Here is a 17,305-nt window from a genome sequence, read left to right as displayed (position 1 = left end):
TCCAACCAAACCATTCTATGATGATATCAGAAATAATTCAGTTAAGTAACCTACTTTGGGAAGGAATGGACTGAGTGATTTTCTGAATTCCATGCAAGTCTAAATATTGCCAGTATAAAGCTTAAAAGTTGTTTCTCCAAGAACTGGAACTAACTCTGTGTAAGCAAACTTCTAAGTAATGAAGGGCAACCTCCTGCCCAAACACAGAGACTTTTTACCTCTGTTGTCTCTCAGACTGTCTCCCACACCTCACCCCCTCTGTACTATAAACCGTTTCAATTAGAGACTCACCCTCAAAGCGTAATACAGTGGGATTGTACTTTTTTAGTCCTGCCTATTATAAAATGTAATTATTAATAACTAATTGCAAGATTAATATTTTATTTTCTTATGTGGAGTAAGAATTCCCTAGGATGTTTGGGGTGCTTTTTAAAGTAGTATGGTCAACTTAATTTTAAAATGTTAAATAGGATGAACTTCTGAAAGACTTCCTAACTGCATGGAATCTTTTTAAAAATACTTAGCCTACTGACTAGTCTTGTTGAATAAATTTTTCTGACTTATAATGAAGTCATTCCTTAGTATTTTTCTTGGATATCTTCCTTTTTAAATTTCGTGAATTTTTTTCTTTTCATGAGAGCATTTTTCAAGAAAATAATAAATCTCAGTCAGAACTCAGTCACGGCATAACCTGGTTATTATTGGCTAGGAAGGCAAGAAGGTATACAGTGGGCTTACACATTCAGTTGTTTTAATGAGCATATGATTTCCTGATCAGCTGAAGAATGTGGCTGTTCACCATGCCCTGGGCTCAAACCGCATTTCAGGTAGCTATGTCATACATTGAATGAGAAAGCAGAGCCAACTGAGAGGTAACTTTTGCCTGTGTGGAAGGGAATGATACTTTTGACACATGGAAGGCAGCAAAAATATGTCTAAGAAGAGAGGCTATTTCTCTGGCAAGTTCCAGCAAAAGTGTAGACAAATTTATTGTACTTGTGACATTGCATTCGCAGTCTTTCAGGAGTGGATAGCTTCAGCAGTGTGCGTGTGTGTGTATATATATATTAGTGTATACTTACTAATATTTAATTATATACATACTTTACCATGTGTATACGTGTGTGTGTATATGTAAGTAATATATATACTATATATACTTACTGTCATGGGTGGATGTCTGATTGAAGCCACAGCAGTCTTCAAGTGGAATCAGATTTTTCTTATTACTAGTTATTACAACTAGTGATCTAGATGGGAAAGTCTTCTGATTCTTCTTCTTCAAAAAAGAAATAACTGTTTCCCATCTTCCTGTGGAAAAAAAATTGAGAAAACTTAGTAAGGTATTTCTAGATTGTGTAAAACAATGTGCAGTGCAAGTGGGGTAATACATTAAATGTGAACAAAATAGCTTTTCCTTAAATCATTAAAAAAATTACAGTTCAGTATGCAATTACATAAATGTATAATATGAACTTTTTTATTTAGTTCAAGGAAGAAATCTCTAAGCGTTTCAAGTCCCACACTGATCAGCTTGTGTTGATATTTGCTGGAAAAATTTTAAAAGATCAAGATACTTTGACTCAGCATGGAATTCACGATGGACTCACTGTTCACCTGGTTATCAAAACACAAAACAGGTAACCTTACTGATGAGTGATCTTCTGTTTACCTCTAAGAAGTAAAAATGCTCTGAATTCTTAACACCTTTCTGTTGGACAAGCCAAGATTTCACTACATCACATTAATCAGCTCTGTAGTCCCAGCTGGTGCAAAATAAATCTGAAATTACAGTGCTCTTTTCTTTGGTTTATCTTGTATTTTAATTGGATTCATGTTTCTAAATGCAAGTCTCTTGCTTTTTTGTTACTTAACTTTTTGATTTTAGTGCTGAGCGCTGGCTGTGTTTTGGCTCCATACTTCTTAGATATCAGCTCTTAACACCCATTAAGATATGTTGTGCAGCTTTCCTTTTCACGCATGAAAACTTGCAATGAATCCTTACTCACTGTTTTGGTAAAACAAGGAAAGAAAATTTTTACTAGAGAACTGCTTTAGCGCAACTAATTTATCTGGCTAAACAGAAAGACTTGGATTTTAAGATTTTTTTTGTTTTGTTTTAGTGAGGCAACTTCAAAATGACAGTGAGAAAGTTGCATCAGTTGAGCATGTCATCTGCACATTACTTCTGTGAAGTGTCCAGAAGGAAAAGGTGCCCAGAAGGAAAAAGGTCAACTAAAAAATCCTTTCAGCAAGTAGGGTAATATATCCCTCAACTGAATGTAGCTTGCTTAGTCAATAATGTGTTCGTTATTCTAGACAGAAAGTGGTTTTTCTCCTGTTCTACTTAAGTCTTTGTGGTGAGGATCTCCTCCTGTGAGAACATGTCAGATGATGAAGGAAAGAGCATGGAACTTAGGAGAGAAAAGAAATATGATTTCCCTTTCCAGGCCTTACAAAGTCACAAAGACCTATTAGTAACATTAGTATTAATTTCAGGCACCTGTTGAAATTAGTAGCATTAGCATCAAATGTAAGTACCTGTTGAAACTGATGTCTTCAGTTCCATGCTGACATCCTGATGGGACTGTCTCCTCTGTCCTGGAGTGGTATCTCTGTCGAAACACTTTTGTTTGCACTGGCAGAGGTCTCCCTTGCCTTATGCCTCCCCAACCTAATCTTTAGGCCTGATAGCCATCCAGTCTTGTATACAGTAATAGCTAATACTGCAACTTTGTGCTTCGTGCATCTAAACTAGTATTCTGCTGTTGTCACGACTTGCCTGCAGTCTCGAGTGTGGCAGAGAGGCTTCATGAGTAGTGATAGTGCAATGTTTTTGACTTGCAGAGTCTTCAGAGGGTTCGTTGGCTGGACCTAGAATAACTGTATGTAGTGAAATACCAGTGCCAATCTCTCGCACCTTTTTGCACCTTGCTTCTGGGCAAAGGAGTACCCATGTGCAATGCCATATTTATGACTTTTGGCGAATTTTTTGTGTCCCTGCACTGGTCCTATAAGCACTGCAATCCACATCTCCCCTCACTCCCACTTTTTTGAGTGATTTTAGAAGAGTGTGTTACCATTATCTTCAGAATGTTTTAATCATGTTCAGACAAGGAAGTACAAACAAAAAACTACAGACCCTTTGCATGTATCTACCCTATCTTCAAATGAGGCAGTAAGGTTTTCATCTGCTAGCTTTGCTCGAATAAACTAAAAATATCATACTAAGATCTACTGAAGAGAATTGCCAGCACAAGGAAAATCACCTTTGAGAAGTATAACACTTTTTTTTCCGTCTCAGTATTCTTCTTACTAAAATACCTGGATTTTATGCTCGACTCAAAAGGCAAGACTTAGACCCTGCCAGTGTGGCCTGGCAACTGCTGATTTTTGGCCATGAGTATCAAGATTGGATTGCTCCCAATCACTTTACGCTGTGCCGTTTACTTTTCTGTTGACTATTGCTGCTACTGTTGCTGCCATATATCTGAATAAACAAAAGGTCTTTTCCAATACTAGATATGAAAATGATCATAGAATGAATCACAGAATGCTTTGGGTTGGAAGCGACCTTTAAGGTTCATCTGGTCCAAGCCCTCTGTAAAGAGCAGGGACATCTTCGACTAGACCAGGTTGTTCAGAGCCCCATCCAGCCTGTCCTTGAATGTTTTGAGGGATGAGTCTTCCACCACCTCTCTGGGCAACCTGTTCCAGTGTTTCACCACCCTCATTGTGAAAAATTTCTTTCTTGTATCTAGTCTGAATCTACCTTCCTTTAGTTTAAAACCATTACCCCTTGTCCTGTCACAACAGGACTTGCTAAAGACTGTCGCCATCTTTCTTGTAAGCCCCTGTAAGTATTAAGCCCCCTTTAAGAGCTTTTGCCTTCTAAACAATATTAGATGTGTAACTTTCAAAATGGAATCCTCATATCCCAACCAATCCTTGTTGAAAAAGATAGTTTATTACTGTGCTACATTTTTCAGGATGATACAGGCTTCCAGTGTAATTTTGTAACCTGGCCTGTATAATGTCAGAGTAGCAGTGGGTGTTTAGCAATGTACAGTGAAGATGCATTGAATTGCTGAATACAAAGTTCCAAGTCAACGCCTGTGATTTTTTCACAAGTGATAGGAGGAAACATACTAGCAAAGTGGATATAAAAGATGATGTGCACTTTACAGGAATTTCACTTAAGACTTGAGGCTGACAGACTTGATGCTCAAACCATTATCTTGAGGGTATATACCCCCAATTTCCATAGAAGCACTATGAACTGGAAGTTTTCAGTCTTGTCTACTTTTCTGTCCTGCTTTGAGAACCTTTCTTGTTTGTTACATGAAGAGATACAGTTGCTTCTCAAAATAGTTTTTCAGTTGAAAAACCAAATAGGATTTTATGCTTATGATTTTCCTTTTGCTTTTGGAGGAAAGATTTACATGTTTTCTAGACTGAAGGAAACCAAATATCTCTAGCAGAAGATCCACGGTCAGTTTACAGTCTATAATCTTCCTCACTGAAGTTAGAGCTGCTTGACTAATGGTAGTCTTGTGTTCAAAGTTCGCAGTTGCTGTTAATGTTACAGAGTAGTAATGCTTGTTCATCTCAGCAGCCCAGAGTTTCACTTGATGCCTCATGTCAGGGTAGCTTATGTCAAAGCCAAGTATCCAGGTATTCCTTTTCCTGAATTGTCAACATGTTTCTGGAAGGTTTCCTCTAGAAACTGTTTTTCATTCAACAGAATCTGTGTGCGTTTTGATAGACCTGAAAGTAAAAAAGAAAGGAATATAAATTAAAATACAGAAAACCAAATTCATAGGAATCACTATAGACTTAAGTTTTAGAAGAACTGTTAGATCTTGTGGACTGAAATTCACTTCTCCTCCTTCACAGCCAGAGGATCAGTAAGAACTTGAATGAGGTGATTTGGTCCCATGGCATCCCATAGCTTCATGACTTGGCACGCCACGTTTTATTTCCATATTTACAAGAACACTGGTCAAATCAGCAGGGTATACCAGCATATGGACTACTTATAAGCTAGTGTTGATGATTTGGTGAAAGAACTTGTGAAGTGTGCAAAGTATTTCATTGTTCGTTTGGTTTCTGTCTATGGTTTTGGTGACTGATGTTTACCCTGGAGTCAGAGAACTCTTAGAAGCTTCAGGGAAGCCTCTGGACCTGAGGTGTCTCTCGGACTTGTTTTTTTTGGTTGATTGGTTTGTGTGTTTTTGTTGTTTTGTGGTTTTGTTTTTTTTTTTCCCTGGTCTTTGCTTTAATGAAACAAGCACAGAATTTTATTATAGCAGAAACATACCCTGAGATGATCTGAAGTATGACATTTAGTGAACTGTCAAATCCTCAAGTCTTTGTGTGAGGTCTGAATTCATAGTTTCTACAAGTTACTTTATGCTGAAGTTCTGCGAATACAGGCATTTATGATACTGATTGTGAACCAGTATGGAGAAGCGATTTGAGTTTCAAGCTAGCCTCTCTTCTTTTGAATAGAGGCCAGGTTAGCTTTACACATGCTCAGTTTCTTGATCTCTTTTACTACATGGCAGCACCCATGTCTATGCCTCTGCAACAGAAAGGTGCGATGTGTATGTGACTTGGGGAGCCTTTATTGCCTGTACTAAATTATGCTGGCTTTAACTTTGTGTAACTGCGTTTTTACCCTGTTCTTGAAATCCTAAAATTTATTGAGATACTGCTATTTGTCTTCTAATGAAATAAGATGTTAACTGAATTTTGCATTCAGTAAGGCATCCTGTTAAAGATGTGGCATGAAATTAATCTGACATTAAATCTTGCTAGGCTTTATTTCTTTAAGCTACAGGCATGTAATCAGTAGCATTTGACTATAGTGAAATAAGGCAAGCATCCTTAAAACAAGGTAAGAACAGAGGAAACAATTCATTGGTGGTCATCCTGGGGATAGAGTGAGAAGATGGTAATGGCTGCAGTGTTCTTAATGTTTCAAACTACTGTTCTGAAAAACTGATGACATTACAGATGTCTGAGGAAGATTTGTTACAGGAAGCCATCTAGAGATAAGTGTGATTTTTGAGAAAGAATTAAAATGTAAATTAAGATTCTGAAGTATGAGACTATTCCTGTATTTACTGGCATTATTTAAATTAACTTGCTAAACCTGCAACTTTTAAACTTGCTTTTTTAGATCACAAGACCACCCAGCTCAACAAGCGAACACCTCTGGGAGTACTGCTACCACATCAACATCAAGCAGTAGTACCTCAACACCATCTTCAACAAATAGTAACCCTTTTGGCTTGGGTAAGAATATTTGTTAAGTAGCATGGTGGGTATCTTCTCTTGGATCCACGTAACTGTCTCTAAAGCTTTATTCTAATGTAGACAGAACTTTAAAAAAACCCAAACAAGCACACCACCCAAAAATCTGAGTACAAATATCCATGGTATTGGTTGTAGAAGGTTTCTGATCAGTCAGTTATCAGAGCAGTGTTGTTTCATTAATTTTATATAGAATCATCGAATGGTTTGGGTTGGAAGGAACCTCCAAAGATCATCTAATCCAACCCCCCTGCAATGAACAGGGACATGTTCAACTAGATCAGGTTGCTCAGAGCCCTGTCCAGCCTGCCCTTGAATGTTTCAAGGGATGGGGCATCTACCAGCTCTCTGGGCAACCTGTTCCAGTGTTTCACCACGAACTTCAGACTTGTGCTGTTTCATCTTCACTAGTGAGGTGCCACTGATGTTACATTCTGGCACTATGGATAATGAAACTCCTTGCGGTGTCCTTGTGCTCCTTAAAAGTGCATCTGAATTGCTGGGAGGAGAACATTGATGAAGTTGAATCTGTGACATGGAGCCAAGATCTGGAACAGAAGTAATAAAATTGTCGCTGATCTTACAATTCAGTATTTCACAGGTTCCAAGTCTGATAGCATTATCAGTTTTCTCTTTCATGAATAAGGAGACTGCAGTCTATTGACTTAAAAATATTATCTATTTCCATAATCACAGTGGGGTTTTGGGTTCATTCTTTTTCCTCTCATTTGCTTTCCAGACAATGGGGAGGAGGTAGAATTGGAAAAACTAATCATAGTAAGCAGTTGCTTTCTTAAGTGTAAACGGTTCTTCAGACTGACTCGTACCTTCTGAAATTTTTTTGTTTGGACTCAGCAAAGGAGAGAAATTCAAAGCATAATTAGTTCTTGGTGCATTAGTAAGAAGAGGAGCTCTACTTTTAATTAGAATAGGGAATATTGAGTCTATTGGGACATCTCTCTTGGTTATAGTCCAAGAGGAGCCAGATAAATGATTATTATAAATGCATTGGAAAAGTGGTGCCAGTGGGGTGGGGGGAAACCTGAGGCCCCAAAACTCAAATGTATCTTGTATCTTAGCTTTGGAAAATGACAAGAAAAGCTGTTAGAATTGTAACAAGTTATATTTCAGATGTGTAGTTTGTTGGTTTTTTTAGTTATGTGTCTTGTTATTTAAAGAAGCAAACTCTTAGTGGATAACTCCTTAACAGCCTTGCAAAGACGGACTTTCCATTCGTTTTCATTATTTTGAAGTGTGGAGTATGTTCAAGTATTTTTCTATTTGGAAAGAACCTGGATGTGTTTAGAAGTATACTAGAAGCTGAAAGTTCAATTATTTTTTTTTTGTCCTCTTAAAGGTGGCCTTGGAGGTTTGGCAGGTCTGAGTAGCCTGGGCTTAAATACATCAAACTTTTCAGAGTTGCAAAGTCAGATGCAACGGCAGCTTATGTCCAACCCAGAAATGATGGTTCAGATAATGGAAAATCCATTTGTTCAGAGCATGCTTTCAAATCCTGACCTGATGAGGCAGTTAATTATGGCTAACCCTCAAATGCAGCAACTGATACAGAGAAATCCAGAAATCAGTCACATGCTGAATAATCCAGATATAATGAGACAGGTATGTAGAAGGATCTCAGTAAGTTCATGACCTTTGATTGTACTGTAACTGTGAGCAACAGACCAGGAACTGGACTTGCTTAGTTGAGTGCTTAAACATTCTTGAAGTATTTAGGCTTGTTAGAAAATCCAGAAAAGGTCACTGTAGGTAACTGATGATTGTATTTCTAGTCGTTAATGTCTGAAATAGACTGATAATTCAGAAAATCTGCAGCATAGTTTGAAAGACATTGAAGACTGCATAATCATGTCATCGAGGTTAGAGCTGGATGTCCCTGTGTGCACTTGAAATCTTCTGTTGTCTAGCCAATGAGTAAATAATGAGTTTACCAAAGGTAGTAGTTCTCCAAAATACCACATATTTTCATTTTGTTTAACTGTGGGTACTTCTGAGTGCTTTTAAATTTAGATGGTACATAAGATATGCTGTGTGGCAGAAGGTATCAGAAAACAAATGGATGCTTTTGAAAATATAGGTATTTATTTTAAAGTTCATATTATAGGCTGCCTGCTGTAATCATGTTAGAAATGGTAGGAGTATATTGTGTTGAAAAGATAAAGAAAAGAATAGTTCATTTGGGGTTTTTCTTCTGTTTAGCCATTTCTTCCTGACACAACCAGTGTAGTGACAGTTGTGGTAGAATGCTGGCTAAATGTCGAATTCAGTTGACTCCCACTAAGCTGACATCCTAATTTGGCTTTAATCATAATTTCATACTGGTTTAAACAGTGATAACTGAGATGTTGCCAAATGCTGACGTTTTCAGTTCAGAATGGATTTCTTATTAATACAGATTAAACGTTCCATTTCCCTAGACACTAGAACTTGCTAGAAACCCTGCAATGATGCAGGAAATGATGCGAAACCAAGACCGAGCCTTGAGCAACCTTGAAAGTATACCAGGTGGATACAATGCCTTGCGACGTATGTACACAGATATTCAGGAGCCAATGTTGAATGCAGCACAGGAACAGGTGAGAAAAGATTGCAAATGCCCATGAAAGTAAATATGTTTTAAAAATAAAAACATGTCAGTAATGTAAATTTCCAAATGTATACTTGACAAAATGTTTCTTGAAGCTTGAAGTCACTACGTGGCATCTTACTCTTGACAGGACCAATCTTTAAAAATTCTATGCTCTTCTAAGCTTGAAGAAATACAGATAGCGCTCTGTGTGTTTGAGAAGCTATTTTAAAGTTAATGAGTTTCTGTATTACTTAAATTTTAATTCCTTTAATTCTTTACCTTAAAATTCTGAGGTCCAGGAAAATTTTTAAGGGTGTGTTTAGTACCTTGGAACCTAAGCTGGGAAATAAAAGACTTTGAAGTTGGAAACCAGCATGCAAGATACAATCTTACTGTGATCAAAATGCCAGTGTAGTAGCAACACTGCTTTCAAAAAGAAATGTGATTTAGTTTTTTTGAAGGTGCTAGTACCTCTCAATGTTGGTGTGTTTTCAGCATATTTACAATGAATTACTGTAGAATGGTGAGTATAACGGATCAAGAGCCATCAACATTTATCTTCATGTGTGATTTCGGAAAGGTTATTTATAACAGACATAAAAATGGCTTTAGTAGATGATACATGTTTGCTTTCCTTTCTTTGTAGTTTGGAGGTAACCCATTTGCTTCTTTAGTAAGCAATGCATCAACAGGAGGAGACAGTCAACCATCTCGTACAGAAAATAGAGATCCTCTACCAAATCCCTGGGCTCCTCAGTCGGGCTCGCAGACTTCCACAACAAGTTCCAGCACCAGCGGTGAGAGTGGTGGCAGTAGTAGTGCTGGAAATAGCACCTCTGGCAGTACAGGACAGAGCTCAACTATACCAAATTTGGGACCTGGACTAGGAGGTGTGTTTGTTATTGCAGTTGTACGTATTTGCACATACTTGGGAATTTGCTGAAATGTTTCTTTCATTAGAAAGAGAGTTTTTGATTCAGAGTTTTTATTGCTATTTAGTTCTGTAGAACATTTGACAAATATCAAAGTCCTCTGTAGAAAAATAAACATGAAAAGTAAACTAAGAGTGGTAAGTGTATTTGTGTATTGCCTTAAAATAACAAAGTTAGGGAATCTCTAGATGAATGATAGTATTTTTCCTCTTCGGAGGCAAATGGGAAAACAGCTAATAATGTAGATACTTAGTGGGACTGCTTGTTGGATACAGCCTCTGTCTTAACTTCTAGGGTATATGTGTCTGTGTAAGAGAACCACATGTACAGTGCATTTCAGGAATTAAAACTCTTAGAAAACCATGTGGTTATATTCTGGTTTTAGGTAGTCTAATTTGTCTGATGATAGTCAGAATGTTTACTAAAGTGGGCTTTTACTGTTTTTTTTAAGCTGGTATGTTCAACACACCAGGAATGCAGAGCTTATTACAGCAGATAACAGAAAACCCACAACTGATGCAGAATATGTTGTCTGCACCCTATATGAGAAGCATGATGCAGTCATTAAGTCAGAATCCTGATCTTGCAGTACAGGTAAATGTATTTGGTGTAGTAACGTATTGTGTGTGTTAAGGGGAAAAAAAAGGGGGGAGGAGGAGTTGAATCTGTGATACAGTTAGATTTTCACTTCTGCCAACATCTCAACATTTGTCTATAGGGAATGACCCCATTCTTAATGTTAATCGCTAACTCACTGAAATTATTACCTACTTACATTTAACAATTTGGCAGTGAGCTGCTTCAGTTTGTAGTTGGACATCATGCCAGGCATGCTTCTAAAATAACTTGTAAGTTTGTGTGTGTTTTGTACAACCGTAACTTGTGAACCAACATAAGAATCAGCTGGAGAAAACAAATGCTTTGGTTGTAAATTAAGATAGGTCTACCAGTAAATAAATGCCCCCACTAGCTTGGGAGAAGTGAAGGGAGGGGAGTTGGTGCCATATCTAGGCACTGTAAAAGTGCAGATGCTGTTTTGTGAATGGTATGGTAGAAGTGTTTTCAAATTTTACTTAAAGCAGTAATATCCAAAGTCAAATCCCGAACTGAGATTAAAAAAAAAAAATTATCTTTTCTGTATTAAATGCTCACACTTGGAAAATATCGTTGACTTCGAGTGATGTTTACAGGGAAACTATCACTTAGGTCTGTAGTGGAGGCTGAGCAGAAAAGGGTTTTCTTGTAATACGAGTGAGGTTGTCTTGGCAAGTATCTGGCAATGCATTCACTGAAAACCCAAACAAAAAACCCCAAAAAACAACCAAATTATCTTTTCTGTATTAAATGCTCACACTTGGAAAATATCGTTGACTTCGAGTGATGTTTACAGGGAAACTATCACTTAGGTCTGTAGTGGAGGCTGAGCAGAAAAGGGTTTTCTTGTAATACGAGTGAGGTTGTCTTGGCAAGTATCTGGCAATGCATTCACTGAAAACCCAAACAAAAAACCCCAAAAAACAACCAAAAAAAACCCCACAACCCAACAAAACAAAACCAAAACAGCGAAACCAAAAAACAATACCACTCCACCACCATCAACAACCCCCCCCCACCCCCCCCACAAAAAACAAACCTCCTAAACAAACCCAAAAACAACAAACCAAAACAAAAAAACCCAGCCCGCAGTGTGTTCTCGCTGGTGGTTTGTAACAAGTTTTAACCAAAGGAGAAGTCAGTGATTATTATTCTGTGAAGTTATTTTTGTAGACTATTACTGTGTAAGTAGTTGTCTTAAACTCCCCTGGGGTTTTTACTGCTTGAACTTTGAAGTTAAATATTTTTGTCCCATAGATGATGTTGAATAATCCTTTATTTGCTGGAAATCCTCAACTTCAGGAACAAATGAGACAACAACTTCCAACTTTCCTTCAGCAAGTAAGATGAGATGTTAGCTGTTAATAAATGTCTGCAAGTCAATGAGCAATATTTTCAATAAACTGGTGTCTTTCTTTGATTTGACTAAAAGCTAGATTGTGTAATATATTCTCATTAGCTTTAGATGCCAAGTTAGATTGTCCCTTGATAATAAATTCATGCTTAATGTCTCTATCCCTTTCAAAAGTTAAATCTAACTTAGTGGATATTTTTGTCTGTGGCTAGCGCAACTGCTTAGATTTGCTCTTGTATCTTTGCTTAGAATAATTGTTCTTACTGCACACGAGCCAGAGAACACCTCTTCATGACATGATTTGTTTTGCAGATTAAAAAGATGAGTACTTTTCACACTACTAGAATCACAGAATGGATGAGGTTGGAAGAGACCTCTGAAATCATCAAGTCCAACCTTTGCCCTAACACCACCATGTCAACTAGACCATGGCACTAAGTGACACATCCAGTGTTTTCTTAAACACTGCCAGGGATGGGGACTTCACCACCTCCCTGGACAGTCCATTTCAATGCCTAATGACCCTTTCTGTGAAGAAATGCCTCCTCATTTCTAGCCTGAACTTCCACTGGCACACTTTCAGACTATGCCCTCTTGTCCTATCACTAGTTGCCTGGGAGAAGAGGCCGACCCCCACCTCACTACAACCTCCTTTCCAGGTAGCTGTAGAGGGCGATAAGGTCTCCCCTCAGCCACCTCTTCCCCAGACTAACAACCCCAGCTCCCTCTGCCGCTCCTTGTAAGACTTACCCTCTAGACCCTTCACCATCTTGGTTGCCCTTCTCTGGACTTGCTCCAGCACCTCAAGGTCTTTCTTGAAGTGTGGGGCCTAGAACTGGACACAGTACTCGAGGTGCGGCCTCACCAGTGCTGAGTACAGGGGGAAGATCACTTCCCTTGTCCTGCTGGCCGCTCTATTCCTGATAGAAGCCAGGACGCTGTTGGACTTCTTGGCTACCTGGGCACACTGCTGGATCATGTTCAGCCGGCTGTCAACCAGCACCCCCAGGTCTTTTTCTGATTGACCACTTACTAACCACCCTTCCCCTAACCTGTAACGCTGCATGGGGCTTTTGTGGCCGAAGTGTAAGACCCAGCACTTGTTCTTGTTGAACCTGATGTCATTGGTCTCAGTCCATCGATCCAGCCTGTCCCGGTCCCTCTGCAGAGACTTCCTACCCTCCAGCAGATCGACACTCCCACCCAACTTGGTGTCATCTGCAAATTTACTGAGGGTGCCCTCAATCCCCATGTCCAAATCATCTGTAAAGATGTTGAACAGCACCGGCCCCAAAACTGAGCCCTGAGGAACACTGCTAGTGACCGACCACCAACTGGATTTAGCTCCCTTGACCACAACTCTCTGGGCCTGGCCATCCAGCCAGTTTTTTTTACCCACCAAAGAGTCCACCTGTCTAAGCTGCAATCAGCCAATTTATTTAGGAGGATGCTGTGGGAGACATGTCAAAGTCTTTACTAAAGTCTAGGTAGACAACATCCACAGCCTTTCCCTCATCTACTAAGTGGGTCACTTTGTGATAAAAGGAAACCAAATTGGTCAAACATGGTGTTCCTTTCATAAATCCATGTTGGCTGGCTCTGATCCCCTGATTGTCCTGCACGTGCTGTGTAATGGCAGCCAGGATGATCCTTTCCATAACCTTGCCCAAAATCGAGGTCTGGCTGACAGACCTGTAGTTCCCTGGATGGTCTTTCCGACCCTTCTTGTAGATGGGCGTTACATTTGCTAACTTCCAGTCTGCTGGAACTTCTCCAGTTGACCAGGACTGCTGGTAGATGATTGGGAGAGGTTTGGCAAGTTCTTTTGCCATTTCCCTCATTACTCTGGGGTGAATCTCAATGGGGCCTGTAGATTTATGAGAGTCTAATTGGCACAGCAAATCACTAATCATCTCCTCCTGGATTATGGGGGCTTCACTCAGCTCCCCATACTTAACATCTGGCTCTGGGGTTTGGGCATCCTGAGGACAACTGGTTTGAAGACTGAGGCAAAGAAGGCATTGAGCACTTCTGCTTTTTCCTCATCCCCTGTCACTCCACTACTGTCTGCATTCAGCAAATGATGGAGGCTTTTGTTGACCCTCCTTTTGTTGCCAATGTATTTATAGAAACTTTTTAAATTATCTTTAACTGCAGTGGCCAAATCAAGTTCTAGTTGAGCTTTGGCCCTTTTAATCTTCTCCCTACATGATGACCTCACAACATCCCTATATTCCTCCCAAGTTACCTGACCTCCCTTCCAGAGATGATGTATTCTGTCTTTATCTCTAAACTCCAGCCTAAGTTCTCTATCTAACCAGGCTGGTGTTTTTCCCTGACGACTTGTCTTTCTACACACAGGGATGGCCTGTTCCTGAACATTAAGCAGTTCCTTTTTAAAGAATATCCAGCCTTCCTGGACTCCTTTGTCCTTCAGGACTGTCTCTGTCAGTCAGTCTCCTGAAAGGCTAAAGTCTGCCTGCCAGAAATCCAAGGTGGACATTCTGCTGGTCACCCTCCTTACTTCACCCAGTATTGAAAACTCTAACATTTCCTGGTCTCTATGCCCAAGATGGCCACCAGCCATCATATCACCCAGTAGTCCTTCTCTGTTCACAAACAACAGGTCTAGCAGGGCACCTCCTCTAGTTCACACATTTACCAGTTGTGTTAAGTTCTCTTCCACACACTCTAGGAACCTCCTAGACTGCTTCCTCTCTGCTATGGTGTATTTCCAGCAGATATCTGGCAAGTTGAAGTTGCCCATGAGTACAAGGGCTGGTGACCGTGAGAATTCTGACAGTGTCTTGTAGAATGCCTCATCTGCCTGTTCATCCTGATTTGAAGTTTCATTGTGAATGAAGTTTCACTATGCTTTTCTCATACCTCTCCAAACCTGCCTTAAGTATTTGGGAAAGAGGTCTTACAGCATGCCTTGAATAGACCCAAGTCATTAGCTAATTGAAAAGAAGTGAAGTCTGAAGTTTTTTGCCTGTAAGGATTGCTCTGCCGCCATCCTTCCCTTTTAACAGCATTGTGCTTGCAGTCCAAGTGGTTGCTTGGTGTTAGCTATCACAGTGTGTAGCAGTACTGTGTTCCCTAAATAGGAGCAAGCAAGATTTTTTTAGGAATTTAAAATTTAATCCAATGCATGAGTTCCCATCACTAGGCAGTCCTTGCAAATCAGATCTGGTTGCACACAGATGGTTTTAGGAGTACAATAATTAACACATACATGAATTACAGTAGCAAGTTCAGTGTTTAGAAGAAACTGTTTAAATTGTTTCAACCACATGAATGGCTGTAGTGTTTCATAATGCCACTGCTGTGTGATGACTCGGTAGTATCTGAGGAGCTAATACCACCTGTGTTTTGAAATCTGTGAATAAATGGTAATTAATGAAGGCACAGTAGGAATCATTTCTGTTTCCTTTGGGTATCTTACTCTGTCAGTGTCACCTTGGGGTTTATCTGCACAGCTAGTTCTCTATTGTATTCGCTATGGTAGGTCAGATGATCAGCAGCATTAGCAGATGAAGTAAAGTGGAGGAATATCTGGGTATTCTCAGAATGCTGACAATATTGCAGCTCGTACTTGCTTATCTACTGGCATTTATGTTATGGAATTGGGTGACAGAAACCATGGAATGTTCCTTTGTGTAATGGAAGCCATGTTTTGCAATAAAGGGCAATTGCCCAGCAGAACTAGAAAAGAATAGCTGCTACTTAACATCTGGAATTATTAACAGCAATAGAGACAAGATCCAGGTCACCTAAGTGCTCTGAGAATTGTTGGGCTACCATTTCTGTATAACAGCTCCAAATATCAGACAGTAAGTCGTGATTTAGATATTTTCTTAAAGTAGTTGCAGCAACTTTCTTTGAAGAACTCAAAATGTTTTCCTCTTTGAAATTTGAGTAAACTTTGCCAGCTATATATTTAGATATTCTCACTCTTTTATCTATCAGGAAGATAAAAATCCAAGAGATGAATAGAGAATATTAGCAGCTTGCTGTACTTAAGTCTTGTTACGCACCCATATTCCAGACCACAGTTCTTCACATCCTATTCTGCAATTCTGCTCTGCACCAGAGGAAGTTTACCCTTAATCTGTGTTTTCTATATGAATCAAAAACTTTGCAGGAGAAGGAATTTGATCTAGTTGCCAAGCAAAGGCTGCTAAGATTACTAAGATTACTAGGATTGCTGTTTGAAGTAGGTCTGGCTACCAAGAGCGTCATTTGTGACTGAAACACATTACTTTTCACTTAACTGTGGCATCGCTAAGCAGAGGTGAGGATAAGCCATTAGTTTTGGTCTTGTATCTGAAATAGGTTTCCGGACATCTAATTTCAGAAGTGAAAAGGATTTGCCTTTTAAATGATCTGTGGATGGGAAAGCCAGTTTTGAATTGAAGTCACAGGAGAGTAGGAGCCCTTGGACTATTACACATTTGATTGCTAGTGTGTTTTGCAGTGTATTTGTTTGCATTTCTCTAGGCTGTGAGGGTGCTACATATATGAAGACGTGCACAAACAGTCATGGTCAAACTGTTGTAGTCTGAATTTAGCGAGGAAAAAGAAATATTGTATAACTTTTCTTAGATATCTGTTGGTCAAGTTTCATTGTGTTCAGCATTGTTGCTTTCCAGTAGTACGACATACGAGGCTAATTCTAGAGTGATGTTGAACTGATACAGTCCTATGACTTTGAAAGATTATGAAGTCTGCTAGAAGAGGTAATGAAAAACACTTTTCCTTGTGTGCTTCTCATGTGAAAGGCTTTGTCCTCATCTAGAGAGTTCATTGATCACCTCCTATGAGATTTTTCTCAAAAATTGAAAATACTTGAAGGATTTCATGTAAATAAGCAAATACAAGTTTGAAAAACAAGCTCTGAAATTGTCAGTTTCTATAAAACATCTAGTAACAAAGATTAAATTTAAACATCTACATATGATTAAAAGTTTCTCTCCTTTTCTTAGATGCAGAATCCTGACACATTATCAGCTATGTCAAACCCTAGAGCAATGCAGGCTTTGCTACAGATTCAGCAGGGCTTGCAGACACTAGCAACAGAAGCACCGGGGCTTATACCAGGGTAAGAATCAGTCTTACAAATTTAGACAACAACTTTTCTCTTGTGTTATGTTGTTCCTTCTTTTTACATTTAGAGATCTCCCCCTTTTTTTATTACAGACTCCTCCTTCTGCCTTTTTCAGTTTAACTAGACTACTTTTATAATCTGTCACATTTTTGCCTGCTGTGCACTTCTAAACAGTGATGACTCTGGTCTTTGTCTTAGTACTTAAGTTGTCATCAACTCTTTGACAGGATTTTTACTCGGCAATTAAATGAGAAGAGACAAGCTAGTATTTATTATTTAAGTCCTGTATTTCTTTTTCTGTCATTTATGCAGATTTAATCCTGGTTTAGGTGGATTGGGAAGCACTGGAGCTCCTACAGGGTCCACTGTACCTAGTTCTGTTCCCAGTGAAAATACAACTCCAGCATCAGGAA

General features: G+C 39.1%; 1 protein-coding gene across 1 annotated transcript in view; it reads left to right on the top strand.

The window, feature by feature from the left end:
- Positions 1-1,488: 1,488 nt before the first annotated feature.
- Positions 1,489-17,305, top strand: part of UBQLN1 (ubiquilin 1) — a gene marked incomplete at its 5' end in the record, with an annotated part of 17,838 nt that continues 2,021 nt past the window's right edge. The window contains 9 exons of the mRNA XM_009708307.1: positions 1,489-1,640; positions 6,185-6,300; positions 7,676-7,938; positions 8,754-8,912; positions 9,552-9,795; positions 10,289-10,431; positions 11,689-11,772; positions 16,771-16,886; positions 17,205-17,305. The exon at positions 17,205-17,305 is cut by the window's right edge and continues 95 nt beyond it. Coding sequence (XP_009706609.1) covers positions 1,489-1,640; positions 6,185-6,300; positions 7,676-7,938; positions 8,754-8,912; positions 9,552-9,795; positions 10,289-10,431; positions 11,689-11,772; positions 16,771-16,886; positions 17,205-17,305 — 1,378 coding nt within the window. The remainder of the gene's footprint in view (positions 1,641-6,184; positions 6,301-7,675; positions 7,939-8,753; positions 8,913-9,551; positions 9,796-10,288; positions 10,432-11,688; positions 11,773-16,770; positions 16,887-17,204) is intronic.

This window comes from Cariama cristata, unplaced genomic scaffold (genome assembly GCF_000690535.1).
Source record: "Cariama cristata isolate BGI_N322 unplaced genomic scaffold, ASM69053v1 scaffold9629, whole genome shotgun sequence".
Classification (NCBI taxonomy): Eukaryota; Metazoa; Chordata; class Aves; order Cariamiformes; family Cariamidae; genus Cariama; species Cariama cristata.
The sequence above is the reverse complement of the archived record's forward strand: the minus strand, read 5'-3'. Positions and strand labels throughout refer to the sequence as shown.